General features: G+C 35.5%; 1 protein-coding gene across 1 annotated transcript in view; it reads right to left on the bottom strand.

Annotated features, from left to right (window-relative positions):
* LOC146163197 (uncharacterized) overlaps positions 1-15,402 on the bottom strand; it is a 37,106-nt gene that overhangs the window by 12,043 nt on the left and 9,661 nt on the right. Inside the window, exons 5-23 of the mRNA XM_083382977.1 lie at positions 14,558-14,770; positions 13,930-14,047; positions 12,626-12,733; positions 11,406-11,616; positions 10,851-11,021; positions 9,858-10,062; positions 8,937-9,224; positions 7,994-8,239; positions 7,405-7,524; positions 6,074-6,285; positions 5,826-5,913; positions 5,343-5,507; positions 4,422-4,565; positions 3,520-3,798; positions 3,195-3,374; positions 2,519-2,712; positions 1,477-1,636; positions 781-994; positions 57-215 (exon numbers count right to left, since the gene is read on the bottom strand). Coding sequence (XP_083239103.1) covers positions 57-215; positions 781-994; positions 1,477-1,636; positions 2,519-2,712; positions 3,195-3,374; positions 3,520-3,798; positions 4,422-4,565; positions 5,343-5,507; positions 5,826-5,913; positions 6,074-6,285; positions 7,405-7,524; positions 7,994-8,239; positions 8,937-9,224; positions 9,858-10,062; positions 10,851-11,021; positions 11,406-11,616; positions 12,626-12,733; positions 13,930-14,047; positions 14,558-14,770 — 3,475 coding nt within the window. The remainder of the gene's footprint in view (positions 1-56; positions 216-780; positions 995-1,476; positions 1,637-2,518; positions 2,713-3,194; positions 3,375-3,519; positions 3,799-4,421; positions 4,566-5,342; positions 5,508-5,825; positions 5,914-6,073; positions 6,286-7,404; positions 7,525-7,993; positions 8,240-8,936; positions 9,225-9,857; positions 10,063-10,850; positions 11,022-11,405; positions 11,617-12,625; positions 12,734-13,929; positions 14,048-14,557; positions 14,771-15,402) is intronic.

Raw genomic sequence — 15,402 nt, 5'->3', positions numbered from 1 at the left:
GTTTGCATTGCAGATGCAACTTACTTGGAGTAGTTTGCTTTGCAGATGCAACTTACTTGGAGTAGTTTGCTTTGCAGATGCAACTGAATGATCCTGGAGTGTTGAGGCAAGTCGTGGATTCAGATGAACAATTGTGAGTCGCTGATGATGATGAGCATTCATCGACGTCCATGCACGATGAACCGTTCATCACGAAACCATTGTTACAATCACAACTGCATTCATTATTTTTACATTAAAATAACAATCGTACGAATGCGTGCCTAAACAACAACGCTGATCATTTTTTCACATAAGGATATTATAGCATTTTAATAAGAATTACTATAAAATTATTTGTTAATCGAGATATCAACATAATACTAAATACTTATTAACTATTAACTAACATTATTTCGGTAAGGGTGCGAGGTCAAGTGTTATTATTATATTTATTCTCCCACACAAGTGGTAGGAATCTAGACCTGCGCCACTATAAGTTTGACAGCATAGCTATCATATGACACAGTATTTTTGAATATTTTTTTACCGGATCAATGTAATTTACAGTAAAGACAGTAAATATTTAGTTAGGTGTAAAGCAATTACATTGAATCCGAACCAGAACTTTTTTAACCGCTTTTTAAAATGACTTTGGTGGAAGCAAACTGAACTTTTGAATTGCTCCGAACCGAAACCGAACTTGAACCTATTAAGTCAAGCGGCTTGACATAAACCCATTATAACCGTTGTCACCCCATATAACGGTAAATTTTTGGATAAGTTTATCGCATTACTTACGTATAATTTCCAGCAGTGTTCTCGCAGTGGCTGTTTGGCAAATGGGCGCAGGAGCTGTTATCGTCACACTCATTCACGTCCATGCAGTGCGTTTTGTTCAGGAGAAGGAATCCTTCAGCACACGAGCATGTGAAGTTGTTGTAGAGGGTCTCGCACTCATATTCACACGGGTTCGAGACGCACATGTCGATGTTGGTGCAATTCCGTCCGTCGCCTGATGGGATTTACAAAATTGCAAAGTTGTATTTAGTAAACGATAAAACTTGCGAAACAGTAGAATTTTTTAAATGTAAATTTACAAATGTAATGATTGCAAAAATTTTTAAGAAATCACGAAGTTTTTAAAAGAAAGTGATTTTTTTTTTGAAAAAAATAAGTTAGGTTTTACATTTGTCGGTCCAACATATAAAATATTCGCAGAAGTAGTTATGATAAGAATTCCTATATATAGTTTTGCACAATGCGAGCGCAATTTTAAGATTGTTTAGACTATGAAGTAAAGTCCGTGATTAATTTTATTTTTTTTATTTTAGCATTAGCTTAACTTTGGCCCATGAAAGGATGCAATGTTAAGATCAAATATTGTCGGTAAAAAATATCATACTTTTAGTTCACACCCTTTATTTTACTTGTTGTCCCTGAAAATCTATTTTAAGATTAAATATTGTCGATAATATTAAATGTGTTATTTTTTACCTGTTGTCCCATTCGGGCATTTCCCACACGTCTCACCCGTTCCAGGGGCTTCTACGTCAGTGCAAGTGACGTTTGCGTAACACGCCGAGAGCAAGCAACCGTTTCTGTCGTCAGCGCAGTCGTCACCGCTGTACGCTTCACTGCACTCGCATCCAACGATCTGGAACGAGAGGTGTTGAAATAAGTAGCAATAGTACTATATACCAGTTAGATACCAGTAGAAAAATATTATTTCTTGAAAGATACGCCCTCATACATGTATACCAACTGTGATCTAGCCCCTCTAAAGTCGCTTTTTGGCCAACGATAACGGATTACGTATCATTAGTATAACGAAAACCTTTTTAAACTGTTTATCCGAATCAGTTGATGAATGATGCAAGCCAGGTTACAAAAAAAACTAGCCTGTTGTGAGGTTTGAACTCACGACCTCCGGCAAAAACCGGGACCGTTGTTCTACCAACTGAACTACACAGACTCAAAGGGGAGCGAGTCGAGAAACAACCATGACGCCAATATTTGCTACATCTGTCTGTACAAACAGCTTCATATTACGGGCGATCTACATCACCACATTCAGTAAAAAAACTATTTGGTAAATATTTACCAATAACGTTCGGTTGCGTGTGTTATGTCCATTTTCAGAGATGTTTATAAATATATGTATTTTAGTTTGTATTTTAGAATGGTCTAATCCAATTAGGTAACACAGAAATACACTAACACTTTTTACAAATTTACTTTTTTTAATTTATCAATTTTTTACAAAACAATATATGACCAGAAATAAATGTCTAGCTGTAGCAACTAAAGGGTGCTATATATGCTAATTACAAATGTTTGCAGTAGAATATTTCAAGCTTTTGCGTTTCAAAAGCTTAATGTTATATGTCCTTTTAGAACAATTTTTTCGGTAATATATTTTGGTAAAATACAGTAGAATAAAATGACTTAAATGTTTTGTCTAGTTATTTATTACACTTTATATGCTGTTTTAAGCTTTTTAAAGAATACAAAATTACAAATATAAGAATTAATCCACCTGATAGTTGTCAGTTCCAATCTCAGTGTAGTTGTAAACGCAGCTTCCGTTATTCTGGCAAATGCATAATTTAACGTTGACTTGTTGAACGCTAGAGGCGCCACCACTGTCTGTTGCTATGACGACCAAGGTCAGGTTGGTTTCTGTGGTAACCAGGTTGTCAGAGGTCGGTAGCCACGTGACTACCCCACTCGCTATGAAAATAAAGTCATTCAAAGCCGGGGTTCATTTTTTGAGGCAATTAAATTAAAATGTAAAATTAAAAATTGAATGTTTTGCATAAATTCGTAAAAACAAATTAATAAATAAACAGCGCTTTGGCGCCTACTCCTTAAATGTATTTAGGCTCAATTAAAATTCGACTAAAACAGCAAGTCTACTTGTTATATGACGTCATGTATTAAAAATTACATGCCGATCCAAAATTTTTATTTTATGTTCGCGTTAAAAAAAGGTTCAAGAACACCTGATTTAAACCGATAAAGAATAATCATTTAACTATAATTATTAATTTGAATATTTTTTTTACAATTATTCAAATGAATAATGTCAGATGATATGTATACAGTTTTTTTACCATTTTTTATTTGAATTTGAAACCAAATACATAAATTGCCAGTGCATATCACCATTTTAGTGTTTGCTCTAAAATAAAGCCGATAAAATGGAATATTACTTGTATTTATTTGCACTCCAGGAATCTTATTTTCGATTTGAAGAGAGTAAGTTATTGTGTCTCCATCCGGGTCAGTAGCGTCTACTGTAAATGTTGAGGTAACGTTAATCCGGGCCAGTAGAGTACCATCGGTGTCAATATCCCCTCCAAGTGGGATGGTTATGTTGGGGGGAAGGTTAGCTGTAAAACGAAGAAGGAGTTATAAATATTTACAAACAATTATGCAGTTAAGTCAGACAGTTTGACTAACTGAAATAGATTGCCGTTTAGAACCAACGGTGTGAAGTATTGTAAAATGGGACTTCACTATTTTTATTAACCTTACCATTTGAGTTGGACATTGTTGCAGAAGACGACTCATCTGCTTTCGTACTTTGGCCAATCTCATTTCTATCCGTGGTCAATACGTCATAAAGACACGGCGTCGATAACACGCCATCGGTTGTGCAGTTATCTTTGACTTCATCAAAGTGTGCAGTACCCCTCTGATCAGCCACCAGGTCCTCCAGGAAGGGGGGCATGGCAGGGTTTGGGGGGTTGTGAGCGGCGTAAGTGTCGTCACCCACGGTGTAAGTAAAGATGCTCTCGCCTGACTGAACTTGCCCTGAATAATTGAAATTGAGTTTAAAGTAGGATTAAATCGTTATAATAAGGAATAAAACCATTCGATATGCAAAACGTGTATTCTTTGGTCAAGCCCTTCTGAAGTCGTACTGATTTACAATAACGGCACACATTTTATAGTACACGAGATGCCTTTGGAAAGGCTGTCCGAAGGTATCCGGTGTAATAAGCATTGAATAATCTTAGTTGCTGTCGAAATTCATTAATTGCTTGATTGTAAAACCTTGAAATCGTGCTCAGACAACGTCGTTTAAATAAGGGAATGTCGGATTTTGCTTATCAATAAATTTATTTTAATTATTAGAAAAATAACGAAAAGAGTTTTCATTGAATGAAAGAAAATTTTCATGGATTTTTCCCAATATTGAAATAATACAAAAGTTGGTTTTCAGAAGGTTAAGGTTGCAATAAAGATGCTAAATTATAAATAAAATGTCGTGCTTATTTTTAAGTTGTTCTTAGTTGTTTTAGGGCGCAACACAACTAATTTGAATGAGGGTGAGACATAATCGTTAAAAAATTTACCTTAAACAAACGATGCTTCAACTTTTGTGTTTACTAAGTTTGTTCATAAACGGCGAAAACAAAGAACAAGTCACTCACAGGACAATCCGAACGGATAAAGCTTCTTCTCTGACAGAGTGCCATTGAGAATATCTGTGTTTTCCGTTGGTTGAAGATCTGACCAATCCAATACAGTTCCGTTGCGAAACTCAAAGTCATTCTCCTTCACCCCGTCCCAGTAACCTTTTGAGTGAAGTTTTGTAAAACATGTTAAATCAATTTATCATGCACAGTTCTTGTTACTTGGTGTTTAATTCCGATACCGCCAACCTGATCTTTTGTCCAAAAAGTATCACGTTCAGATTCGATAACAAATGACGTTATTACTATGGCTAAATTAGCAAAATTATCAAATTGATAAAAGTCTAACGGTAATGACTTTTAGAGAAATTCCGTTTGCATTTTCCAAATTCAATAAATTTTCTTGTTTGGGCTCAGTAATGACGTCATTGGATATGGTGTCGGCCGTTCTGAAATTTGGCCCCAATTAGGGGGTTACGGAATCGGAGTAAAATATCAAGTATCGGGATTGCCGTGATTCATTCAGATACAATGTGTTTGCATGAAAAAAACTTCGACAAATCCAGTGGAAAAATATACGCATTTATCTAAATATTAGTCGGAATATCGCAATTGTACGGACCTCTTCCGTGTTTTACTCCTCACCCATAAGTCCTTTGGACACATTATGCATTCTAGCAAACAAATTCACATACTTTGATCAGAAACAAGACAAATCGTACAATTAAATTTATTTTGGTCATTAATCTTAGTCTAGCTTTATTCCACGGACCTATTCCATGTTTTACTACTCACCCAAGAGTCCTTCGGTTACGTTCCGCATTATAGCGACCAAATGCATAATAGTTTGATCAGAGAAATCGTATGATAAAATTTGTATTGGTCTTAAAACTTGATCTAGCTTAATTCCACGGACTTATTCCGTGATTTACTGCTCACCCAAGAGTCCTTTGGATACGTTCCGCATTGTAGCGGTGTCCCCCGTGAACTGCATCGTAAGAAGGAAAGAAGCGGAAGTGACGGAGAGACTGGAACCGGAAACAAAAGTCGCCTCGTAACTTCCGTTCTTCAAGGTCAAGCTCACTTCAGCGACCGTTGTGTCATCTGAAAAATTAAAAAGAAAATAATATTATTTCTAGTCAAATACATGGATTCTGGACATTACGTTGCGTCTTTTAGTTCAAATTATTGTAAAAGTGCTCAAAAATATAATTTGATATTTTTAACCATGTGTTTATCTACACTTTTCACTACAAAACTAAATATTTTACGGCGAAATTTCTTTCTTTTAAAAACAACTAATAAAATAAATAAAATGGGTATGTTTGCACTTCAGTCTTAAATTTGTTTATTAGAAAAAACATTGTTGATTAAACCTTTAAGTTTTTTTTATTTTAGTGTTTTGTCAACACTTCAACTTACTTTCCGAGAGGTTTTCTACCACGTTCCCGTTGACCTTGACGATCACACTGTCACCTTGAGGATTTGTAAAGTCAACCTCGAATTGAACCTAAAAGACGAAGTTGGAAAAACAAACAACTTTAATTAACAAGATGAATTTGGATGAGTATTTTGACGGTAGTTTTTAATTATGAAGATTAACTTACAACTATAACAAACTCTCCACTCAAATGTTAGTACTCGATGAGTAATTTAAACTCGCTACTCACCACACCGGAAGTACTCGACGAGTGATCTTGCGCGGCGAAGGCGACAAATACGGTTGCGTCGGTTTCACTTCCGTCCTCTTTTGTCGCTTTCTTGGTTCGCGCTTGTAACGAAAAAACCTCGGGCGCGTACAACTGGTGGAATTCCCCTAAACCGTTAAAGGTGTAGGTCGTTCCGTCGTTGGTCGTAATGTGGGGATCCCCCATGAAGAAAGCTGCAAAAAAGCACTTAATTTTAATATTATATGAGAAAGAACGAATTTATCTCTCTCCTGTGCAAGTTTGTAAGTAGTTATAGCAATAAAACTTAAACAGACCGGTAATAGTATGACAAAATAATGAAACTGTTTCGAAATGTCGCAATTTTTAATTTATTCTTTCAATTTTGTAAGTCAGAGATTGGGTGTTATAAGCGTAGAAAATCTCTTTTTGGAATCTCTTTTAAAACTAAAATTAAGTTGAAACGTTTATTGCAAATAAATTAACAAGCCCTTTCTTTATAATAATATACAGCAGGCAACGGTGCTCTGGTTCTTAAATGCTTCACTTAAATGTGGCTACGTTTTAAAATGGCAGTCTAAACTGAAATTTAAAAAGATGTGTGTGTGTGCGTATTTTAGGGGCGGTTTGGTTGGAAATGTTATGCGACAAAATGAAAGAATATGACGCATTTAAAGTTTTAAAGAAGCCTTGCAAAGGTGGCTGGTTTAATACCATTTTTTACCAGAAAATAGATCCTTTTTTGGGATTATCTTGTGGCTATTAATTATTTGTTTTTCATTAACATTTTTTCTAAGTTTAATCAGAAATATTTTCAAGGTATAGCACTTTGATGTGAATGGATTTTAAGAATTTTGTATGTTATAAACACAGCCGCAACTATTGTCTTGGTTCACTGCTTGCTTTTTTCTCAATCAACATGTTGTTGGATCGGATCGGAGTTGACACCCGAAGGCACTAAAAATAAGGGGTCCAAGGACTCCAGTTTAACATAAAAATAAACCCAGAGAAGGCATATACTTTCGGATGTTGAGAAGTACTTTATTAAGCGTTTAATGATGCTTTAGTATACAATATTTTTAACTATTTTGCTAATTTGTCTCTACCGGGATTTGCCGTGAGCAAATCGCTTTATTGCTAGCCTTATATGAAGCCTTATGTTTGCTTTTACATTAATCTTTGAATAAAACCGGTCATTATATTAGTGATGAACTGACAACGCCATAACCTAATGTAACCCTCGCATGTAGAACCAATGTAAGAAACCTATTGCGACCCCCAAGTTGGGAACCACTGCTCAAATATGACCTATCATTACATTATATTAAACTGACCGGGCCATCTCCTGATGTAACCCTCGCATGAAGCTGCCGGCCTCATCTGCCTGTACAAGTTGCAATGCTCCACTGACTTGCTCTCGATGCAGCATTGTCTGCGCGGAATCAGGTCGTATTCTGTAAAGAGTGGAGAACAGTATTAACATATGAAACAAAATCTACAAAATTTCCTCAAAGAAAATGCACGAAAACGGATGGGAAAAGCAGTAAATACAAATTATGTACCTTGTTATAGTTTAAAATGTTTTTACTTTTTGCATCACATTTACGTTGTATTTTTATGAGCACCAGTATAAAGTAAAACGTTATGCACGAAAAATCAGTAAAATATTCGCTTTTGAAAACCGTTGTTTTACTAATTATTTAATTGACTTAACATGTGTTCGATTATGTGTCATAAATTACCAGCTGCCCAACATTATGCCTTGAGTGTCCGAATATTGATTCTTACATAGTACAAAATAACACACCGTTATAAAGTAATTTCGGGGCCAAATACACTATAACCATTGACGATTGCCGTTAAGAAGAGCAAAATATCGGAAAATGGAAATGATCAGTTCTACTTTTTTTGCAACAAACTTACCCAGAGCCAAGTTGTACTGGTTGTTGAACGTTGCGTTGTCTCTATTAAACACCCAGCTCCAGCCAGTGGTATTGTCACGCGTAACAATGGGTATTTGATGACGTTCCAATCGGCTCCCTGTGGGTCCCTGGAGTAAGGGTCCAAATGACCACCAGCCCCACCACCAGGAAAATGAGTTTTCACCCGAACCATAGCAGCAACGGGGACCGGTACCCAGCCGCATTTGCCGACATCGACCAAACTGGGCTAAAAGTAGATTTTTGGTTTAGAAAATAACATGTTGAAAAAAACATTGATTTTATGTTTATTTGAAAGTTGAAAAAAAGTTTGTTTAGTACTTAGTCGCTGTACACACTGGGCTAAAAGCACGTTTGACGTTTATAACGTCTAATAATATTGTTTTAAGAAAATTTGTGTGAAAAAATATAAAAAAATGATTTTATCTATGTTTATTCAAAGTTAAAAATATGTATGAGAAAAAAAGACGGTTAAAAAATGTGAAGTGCGCCTTTTTGAGTTTGCGATTATGTTATTTTCTGTGATGTTGTTACTTTAATTGCTATGTTTGTAACCTTTATCATTACTAACAACCTTTCTGGATTTTGAAGTCATTCGAAAAGAGACAAAAAAATGATTTTTCTAAAGTTACGTTTTTCTCTAAAGACCTGAAAGTAAATTTAATTTTAAATAAAATTCTGTGTGGAAAAAATAAAATATAGAGAGAATGTCGTAATGTTTTCTAAGGAAAATATGTTTTTTACCAAAAAAGTAGAACTTAAAACATTCAATAACTTTTTTATATAGTTCTGTTCTATCAAATAACCAAAACTTGTGTGTCCCCATTATAACCAACAACAGAACAATTCTATCCCATACATTATAATAAAATCCATAAGAAACAATAGATTGTGCCTGCTGGCAAAATTCAATAAATCGAACAAACCTTCATCATAGGCCCACTCGTCAACACTGGCCGACCTATAGCAACCAGGGCACCACTGCTCAGAGTTTTGAAATGACCACAAGAAGTAGTCGACAGATATAGTGAACCTCCTGTCGATCAGAGCTTGCAGGTAAGTGCAGGGACAAGGCTCTGTGTTGTCGAGTGTGTCGAGCCAACGGTCGGTCACTTCTCTGGCGTACCAATCAACACAAGCTTTGCGTGAAGCCTGGATGGTGTTGTTCGACAGGGTCGGTGTCACGTGGTACATGTACTGGCCATTCTCTCCGCCTGTGAACAAAACGTTTGAGAGCTTGGTAAAGATACAGCGGTTCTGCTGAAGGATTTGTCACCTGAGCAACAGTGTTTCGAGATTTTTAAAGATACTCGAATTCGTAAAACGTTTTAATGGCAAGACTAAATTACTTTTATTGGCAATAAGAGAACTTTCCTTTTTATCCACCTAAACAACAATGTTTTAAAGTGTTTTAAAGTTCGTAAACCCACCATAACGTAACAAGATCTATCAGGTAAATGGTAATGTTACACATAAAGTGTAAAACTTAAGCCGTTTAGCGAAATACGACTGAACGTTCTTACGAATGCTTGAAAAATATACGTATGAACAAATCTATAAAATATAAATCTCCGTGTACAGGTTCAAAGTTGAACAGCTATTAGCTAATATGTAATTTCAACCATCATGAAGTACTTAAATACTGACTTATTGGTATTTTATAAATATATAGTCGATTGAAAAAAAACTCTATATGTCCATGACATTTAAATAATGAGTCAGAAAACAGCTTCTGATAAGTACACGACAACCTATTAGTCGCAATACCTTGCTTGTATGAGACACAAGCATTCTTATTCCTTATCACACTTAGTTTGATCAACATCAGATACAAGTTCCACACTTACCATCATTTTGTGGCCTTTGGTCGGGCCGGTAATTCCCCTGGACCTCGACGTAGGTCAGCTCGGCGCCATTGGTGTATCCGATGAGCGCAAGGTTTGACCCCCAGTACCTCCTGTTGGTTTCGTGGAGCATCGCGTCCTCCTTGTAGTTGTAGATCACGTAAGTGTTGAGGTTGTCGGTCGCCACGATCGCTTGAAACGTCATGGGCTGCGAGAAATGAATGGTATTACAGGATTGCGATGAGGTTCGAACCTTCGACCCATGGATTTGAGTAGGCTTTATCTTAGGGCTGCCTGGGAGGTTGCAACATACTAAAACAACGAAAGTGAATTGTTCGAGGCACAGTACAACCTGACAAACGGGATTTAACATTACCTTATGCAATTGCAATTTGTTCAATTGGTGCTGAACAACGTTATCATAATATGATACAAACTTGACATTGATGCACAATCAGTTAAGTAAAAAAATACAGCTTTATATCTATTTTCTCTGAAAAATTAAAGCAATCTTAAAGGTTGCGAGATAGTAATGTGTCGCACGATTTTTAGGTGAAGTTTGAACCTACGACCCTGGGAATTGCAGGCTAGGGTTCACAGATGACATCCAACGTGCAAAATGTAATGGAACGAAAATTATGCCATCAGCGAACTTATGAACGCGATTATTACTGCAGCATAAACAATTGGGATTTGAAACTGGTGCTAATGAACGTCTAAGCTTAAGTACGAAGTATTTGACGAAATAAGTGTATAATTGGCTGAAATGAAACCATCGTATAACTCGTAGTTAACGTTTGAAAGTATAAAAATAGTCAGGTAGAATCTAAACTAGTTTAGATGATCATTGGTCGGGGTAAAATTAAACTTATATAAAATCCATTTGCAGATTATTCGCAACCAGACAACAAAACCTTAGCATACACAAACTCTATTCAGCGTTTGTTAATTTCCCCAAAAGCGATTTTTTGAAATAACCTATATTTTTAAACTTACATAATTCCTGTTGTAACTCCAGTAGTACATCACACACTCGTGCCACGTGACCTTCAGCACAAACTTGGGGTCAAAGCTGTCCAATCCGAACTTGTGACGTATGCGTTCGCTGACGTCATCAACTATCACATTTCCTTTACCTGTCAATGACGTTTGTACTTTGTCGTATACCTGGACAATCAAGTAAAAATTGGAAACTATAGCGTATTCCCAATAGGTTAAAAGTAAATTAGGTAGAATCTTGAAACAAAACCAGATGGCAATCTAGCACCAGAGCCACTCTGTTCATTTCGTTTCTAACTAGATTAATTTTTGCAAAATATGCACGTATACTCAATTATGTTTAAGGCTTTGTCTTTTTGTGCTTTTGAACTGTATTATTAATGTCAAATTACAATTGTGAAAACGTAAACCAGGGTTTTTTAACCTTTTGTGTCTCGCAATTTTTTTAAACTTTAGTCGCGTTAGTAATTAGGAATATAAACAAAGTAAAAACAAACCGACGTTATGCGTTCAGCTACCGTTGTATTTAATAAAATGCAGTAGTTAACTCACCTGGTAGTAAACCCTTCCACTTTGAGAGTGAGGGTGCAAATCTTCCCAGAAAGGGGCGAAAATAGGAGTGTTGGAGCCGACGAACCCAGTTCCCCAGGGTCGGTAAAGGTACCTCACTTGCCAAGAAGTAGGACCAAGCGATATGAGGCCGTTTGAAGTGACGTACATCACACTGAACGACTTGTCGCCAAAGGGAACGCCGTATGGGTAGCTGAGGAATGGAACAATTATTATTTTTCAGGGTTCTGTTAAATTCTTAAATTGTTGCAGCTTTACTGATAATTTTGCTTTTTTAAAGGTGGATTGGATATAATAAGTTCGATGTAGAAATAAATAACATAAAATTTAATTATAGTTTGGTGGGTTGCGAAGTAGCTGTTATTACCAGCCTTCGAATATTTTTCGAAAGTTGTGTACTATCCCTAGTGTTGCAACTCTGTCGGTTATGTTAAGGAGTACCGGTATTTTTTTAGGTATTTTTGTCACGGTGCTGTGTAGCTTTCATTTTTCAGAGATCAATAGTGCAGTATAAGTGTAATATACCAATTGCTGCATGTATGTCATGGGTATAGGTAGCCTCTCCCTCTACCCATTTCCTGTCAACTTTATCCAACACAAATAAAATAAATACAACAAAAAGTCGACCATATTTAATAATATTTCATCCTCGTTGAACATAACTAGACTCCGAAATCAGCGGCTACGGGTAGCTTTGGCTAAAATCGAAAACCTTCGTTTCGTTGGTTTTAAATCCCCTGGTAAACCCTCTGACTTTCTAAAGTTATAGGATAGGATTTATGTTGTGCTTTGCAAGCAAATAGAGTTGCACAATGCACATGTCATTTTCAGCAATTAGCAAGTCAATATTGTTTTTCTTAAATCTAAGTAAAGTCATTTGTTCATATGCGGAAGAAATACCGCATGGTTGGCTGGCTGAAAATCAAAAAAGGATGAAATATAACACAAAATACCGTTATAGTTTGTTTGGCTGGTTTTCAAAAAAGCCGTCATTCTTCAGATTTTTTCTAGAGTGGTGTACTACCCTAATATTGCAACTCTATATTGGGTGTATGTTACAGTGGCAATTTCTCCATGGTTATCACTAGAAAGCATATTATATTGAACGATTATTGTGCTTGTAATTAAAGTCTATGGACTATTCAGAGATGCAGTAAATCTGCTGTATAAGCAAGCAACATTTGTAAGAATGTTTTACTTACTATATGGGAGCCGACGAGACGCCGTCACTTGGATACAACTCTGTGTCCATTTCATCTGAACCGTAAGGCAGAAGAACGATCTTATAACATTTCACTTTTCCGTCACCCCTTTAAAGTGAATCAAATATTCATTAAACTAAAAAAATCGCTTTTCCCAAGAAATATTACAAGATTAAAAACTAACTTAAGCTAAATAGCAATTTATTATTAAACAAGTGTCGCCCTACAAAATACAGATTTAATGCGCCCAGCATAAAAAGATAACTTAAAACATATGTACTGGAATATATTCTTTAATTATTCGTTATTATTAATTCGAAAAAAGCATGTAAAAGCTATTTTTAAAGAAAAACATTTACAAATCAAAATAAAAATCGTATTTATTTTGTTTTAAGTCAGGGGTTCTTAAACTGGTGTTGATGGACCCCTTAGAGGTCCGTGAACTAGTTTTAGGGGGTCCATGAAGGCCTAATTGAAATGTTAGTGTATATTTAGGAAGTAATCAATTAATCAAACAAAACAGTTTATTTAAAAATAAAACGGTTTTGCACTAAATGTAATAAGACTCCAGTTCACTTTCACATATTTTGGACCGAAATCAGCAGATTTAAGAAGTCTATTTGTATTGTGACGTAAATTTATGACGTCATCTTTTTACTTTTTTTACTACCGTGGTCCACGCGAGGCCCCCAAAAAATTTAGTGGTCCGCGGTAAAAAAAGTTTAAGAACCCCTGTTTTAAGTTTTGTTAAAATAACAAAGCATTATGTACTTTCCCGGCGCTGGTATAGTATCCTACAACTTTAACAAAACGAGTTGTCAAAATTGAAACTGGAAGAAATAAATATAAGAGAATAAATATAAAGAATAAATACAAAGATTAATAAATTGACCCACGCCAACCCAATCGTTAAGTGACAACCGAATCCAAATAACGATAGCAATATAAACGCCTGCACGAAAACATGGTACCATTTTGAAACAGTATTATTTTCCATTGAATACAGTCATACCAAACCATAGGCTATTTTACGTTTTAAAGAAGCCAAATTAAACAACTTGTTTAAGTTGCAAAAGCGTTAGATTAGTATCAAACTGCAATTTATTTGTTTTTTTTAACCTTTTGTTATTTATTGTGCATGTTTTACTTTCTAAACAAATTGCACACTGATGTCGGATTTAATTTTTTTGGTAAATTATGCCTGAATGCATTCTTTAAAGCAATTGTCACGTTTAGTGGTAGAAAGTGGTATAGTTTGTTGTATGTTCTTGCGGTCGTTTGTGGTAAATCTACAATTTTCCCACCTGAATCCGTCATTACATTTGCACTCGTAACTTCCTATTGTGTTGCGGCAAGTGGAATTGTCTTTACACGAGAACGTACCATTTGTGCATTCATCCGCATCTTCAGTGCAATCTCGACCTAAAATGGAGGTTCTGTTAACAATTAATTGCAACCTGCTGTAAAAATAAGATTATTATTGCTTGTTAAAGGACTTCGTTTTTGTAAGTAAGTTTTTATTAAAGTTTCAGTGCACCTTAGACCTAAAAATCTGTTCTATTAACAATTGCCTAGCGATGTACTGCTGAAAGAACTTGAGATGTTTGAGTAAATATGAGTCTTGTTTAAGCATTTTTTTTAATATTCTATCTCAACATTGTTGCAACTTTTTAAAAAAAGACAAAATTAATAAATAACTACAGCAAAGAATTCTTTTTTTGGAGGTAATTTAGTTTCAAAAATTTAAATTTTAAAACCATTTTTAAAATATACGATTAAAATATAGCTTTATTTTCCATGTTCAATAAAGTTAACATTACAGTTGTGCAAATCCATTGTGTTTTTAGGCATTTCAGCTAACAACAAAATGGCTTTTGAATAAACTGAAGAATTAAAAATAACGTGCTACAAAATGGCGTCCAAATATCTCACCTGTGTACGCGTTGGTGCACTGGCAAAAGTAATCACCGACCAAATCCTGACAGGTTCCTTGATTTTGACAGGGATTATTCCAGCACGGATTAAGGTAAAATTCGCAGCGAGCTCCGTGGTAATGAAGGGGACAAGTACACGTGTACGACCAATCTGATACCAACACGCATGTAGCTCCGTTCAGACAAGGTCCCGGTACACATAGGTTCCATTCTGCGGATAAAAAATAGGGTAAATTGCGAATCAGAAGATTTTGATTGCTTGTGCAGATTCCTATACTACATTTTTTTATGTGCAGTAACGAAAAGAGTCGTCAAAATTAAAATAGCAAAATAGGAAAATAATTAAAATAATAAGTACCAAATAATGTACGTTGATTAATCATTTTTTTGAACGCTGCGTTGGGAATAAGCCCAAACTCAGGTTGGCATAAAATAACATTTCGTCCGGGGTTTATATGAAATATGTTGAATAAGAAATATCTCCGAGTTAAGAAAAAACATTAACAAAAAAGTTCACCTATATAAGCAACACATTTTGTTGAAAACATGCAACAAGTTAGCGTTCACAGTCACGATTAATATCAACTGGATTTTCGTACCGATTTAACAGCAGGTGGGTTTTACCGGAAGAAGCTTTACAGAACTCTTTAATGGTAGCTTATATTGCTTATCAAACGACGCGCGGCATTTTATAGTCTTTTTGCGCTCGTTCTAGTTACAATTTCGAAGAAATCTTTATGCTTTGAAATGCCATGGAATTTTAATATTTTACGGGAAAACACGCCCACCCAATATACATGAAAGTCAAGCCTTTATTGTCCAACGACAAAAACGTATAACGTA

Source organism: Ascidiella aspersa, chromosome 2, assembly GCF_963924565.1.
Source record: "Ascidiella aspersa chromosome 2, kaAscAspe10.2, whole genome shotgun sequence".
Taxonomy (NCBI): Eukaryota; Metazoa; Chordata; class Ascidiacea; order Phlebobranchia; family Ascidiidae; genus Ascidiella; species Ascidiella aspersa.
The sequence above is the reverse complement of the archived record's forward strand: the minus strand, read 5'-3'. Positions and strand labels throughout refer to the sequence as shown.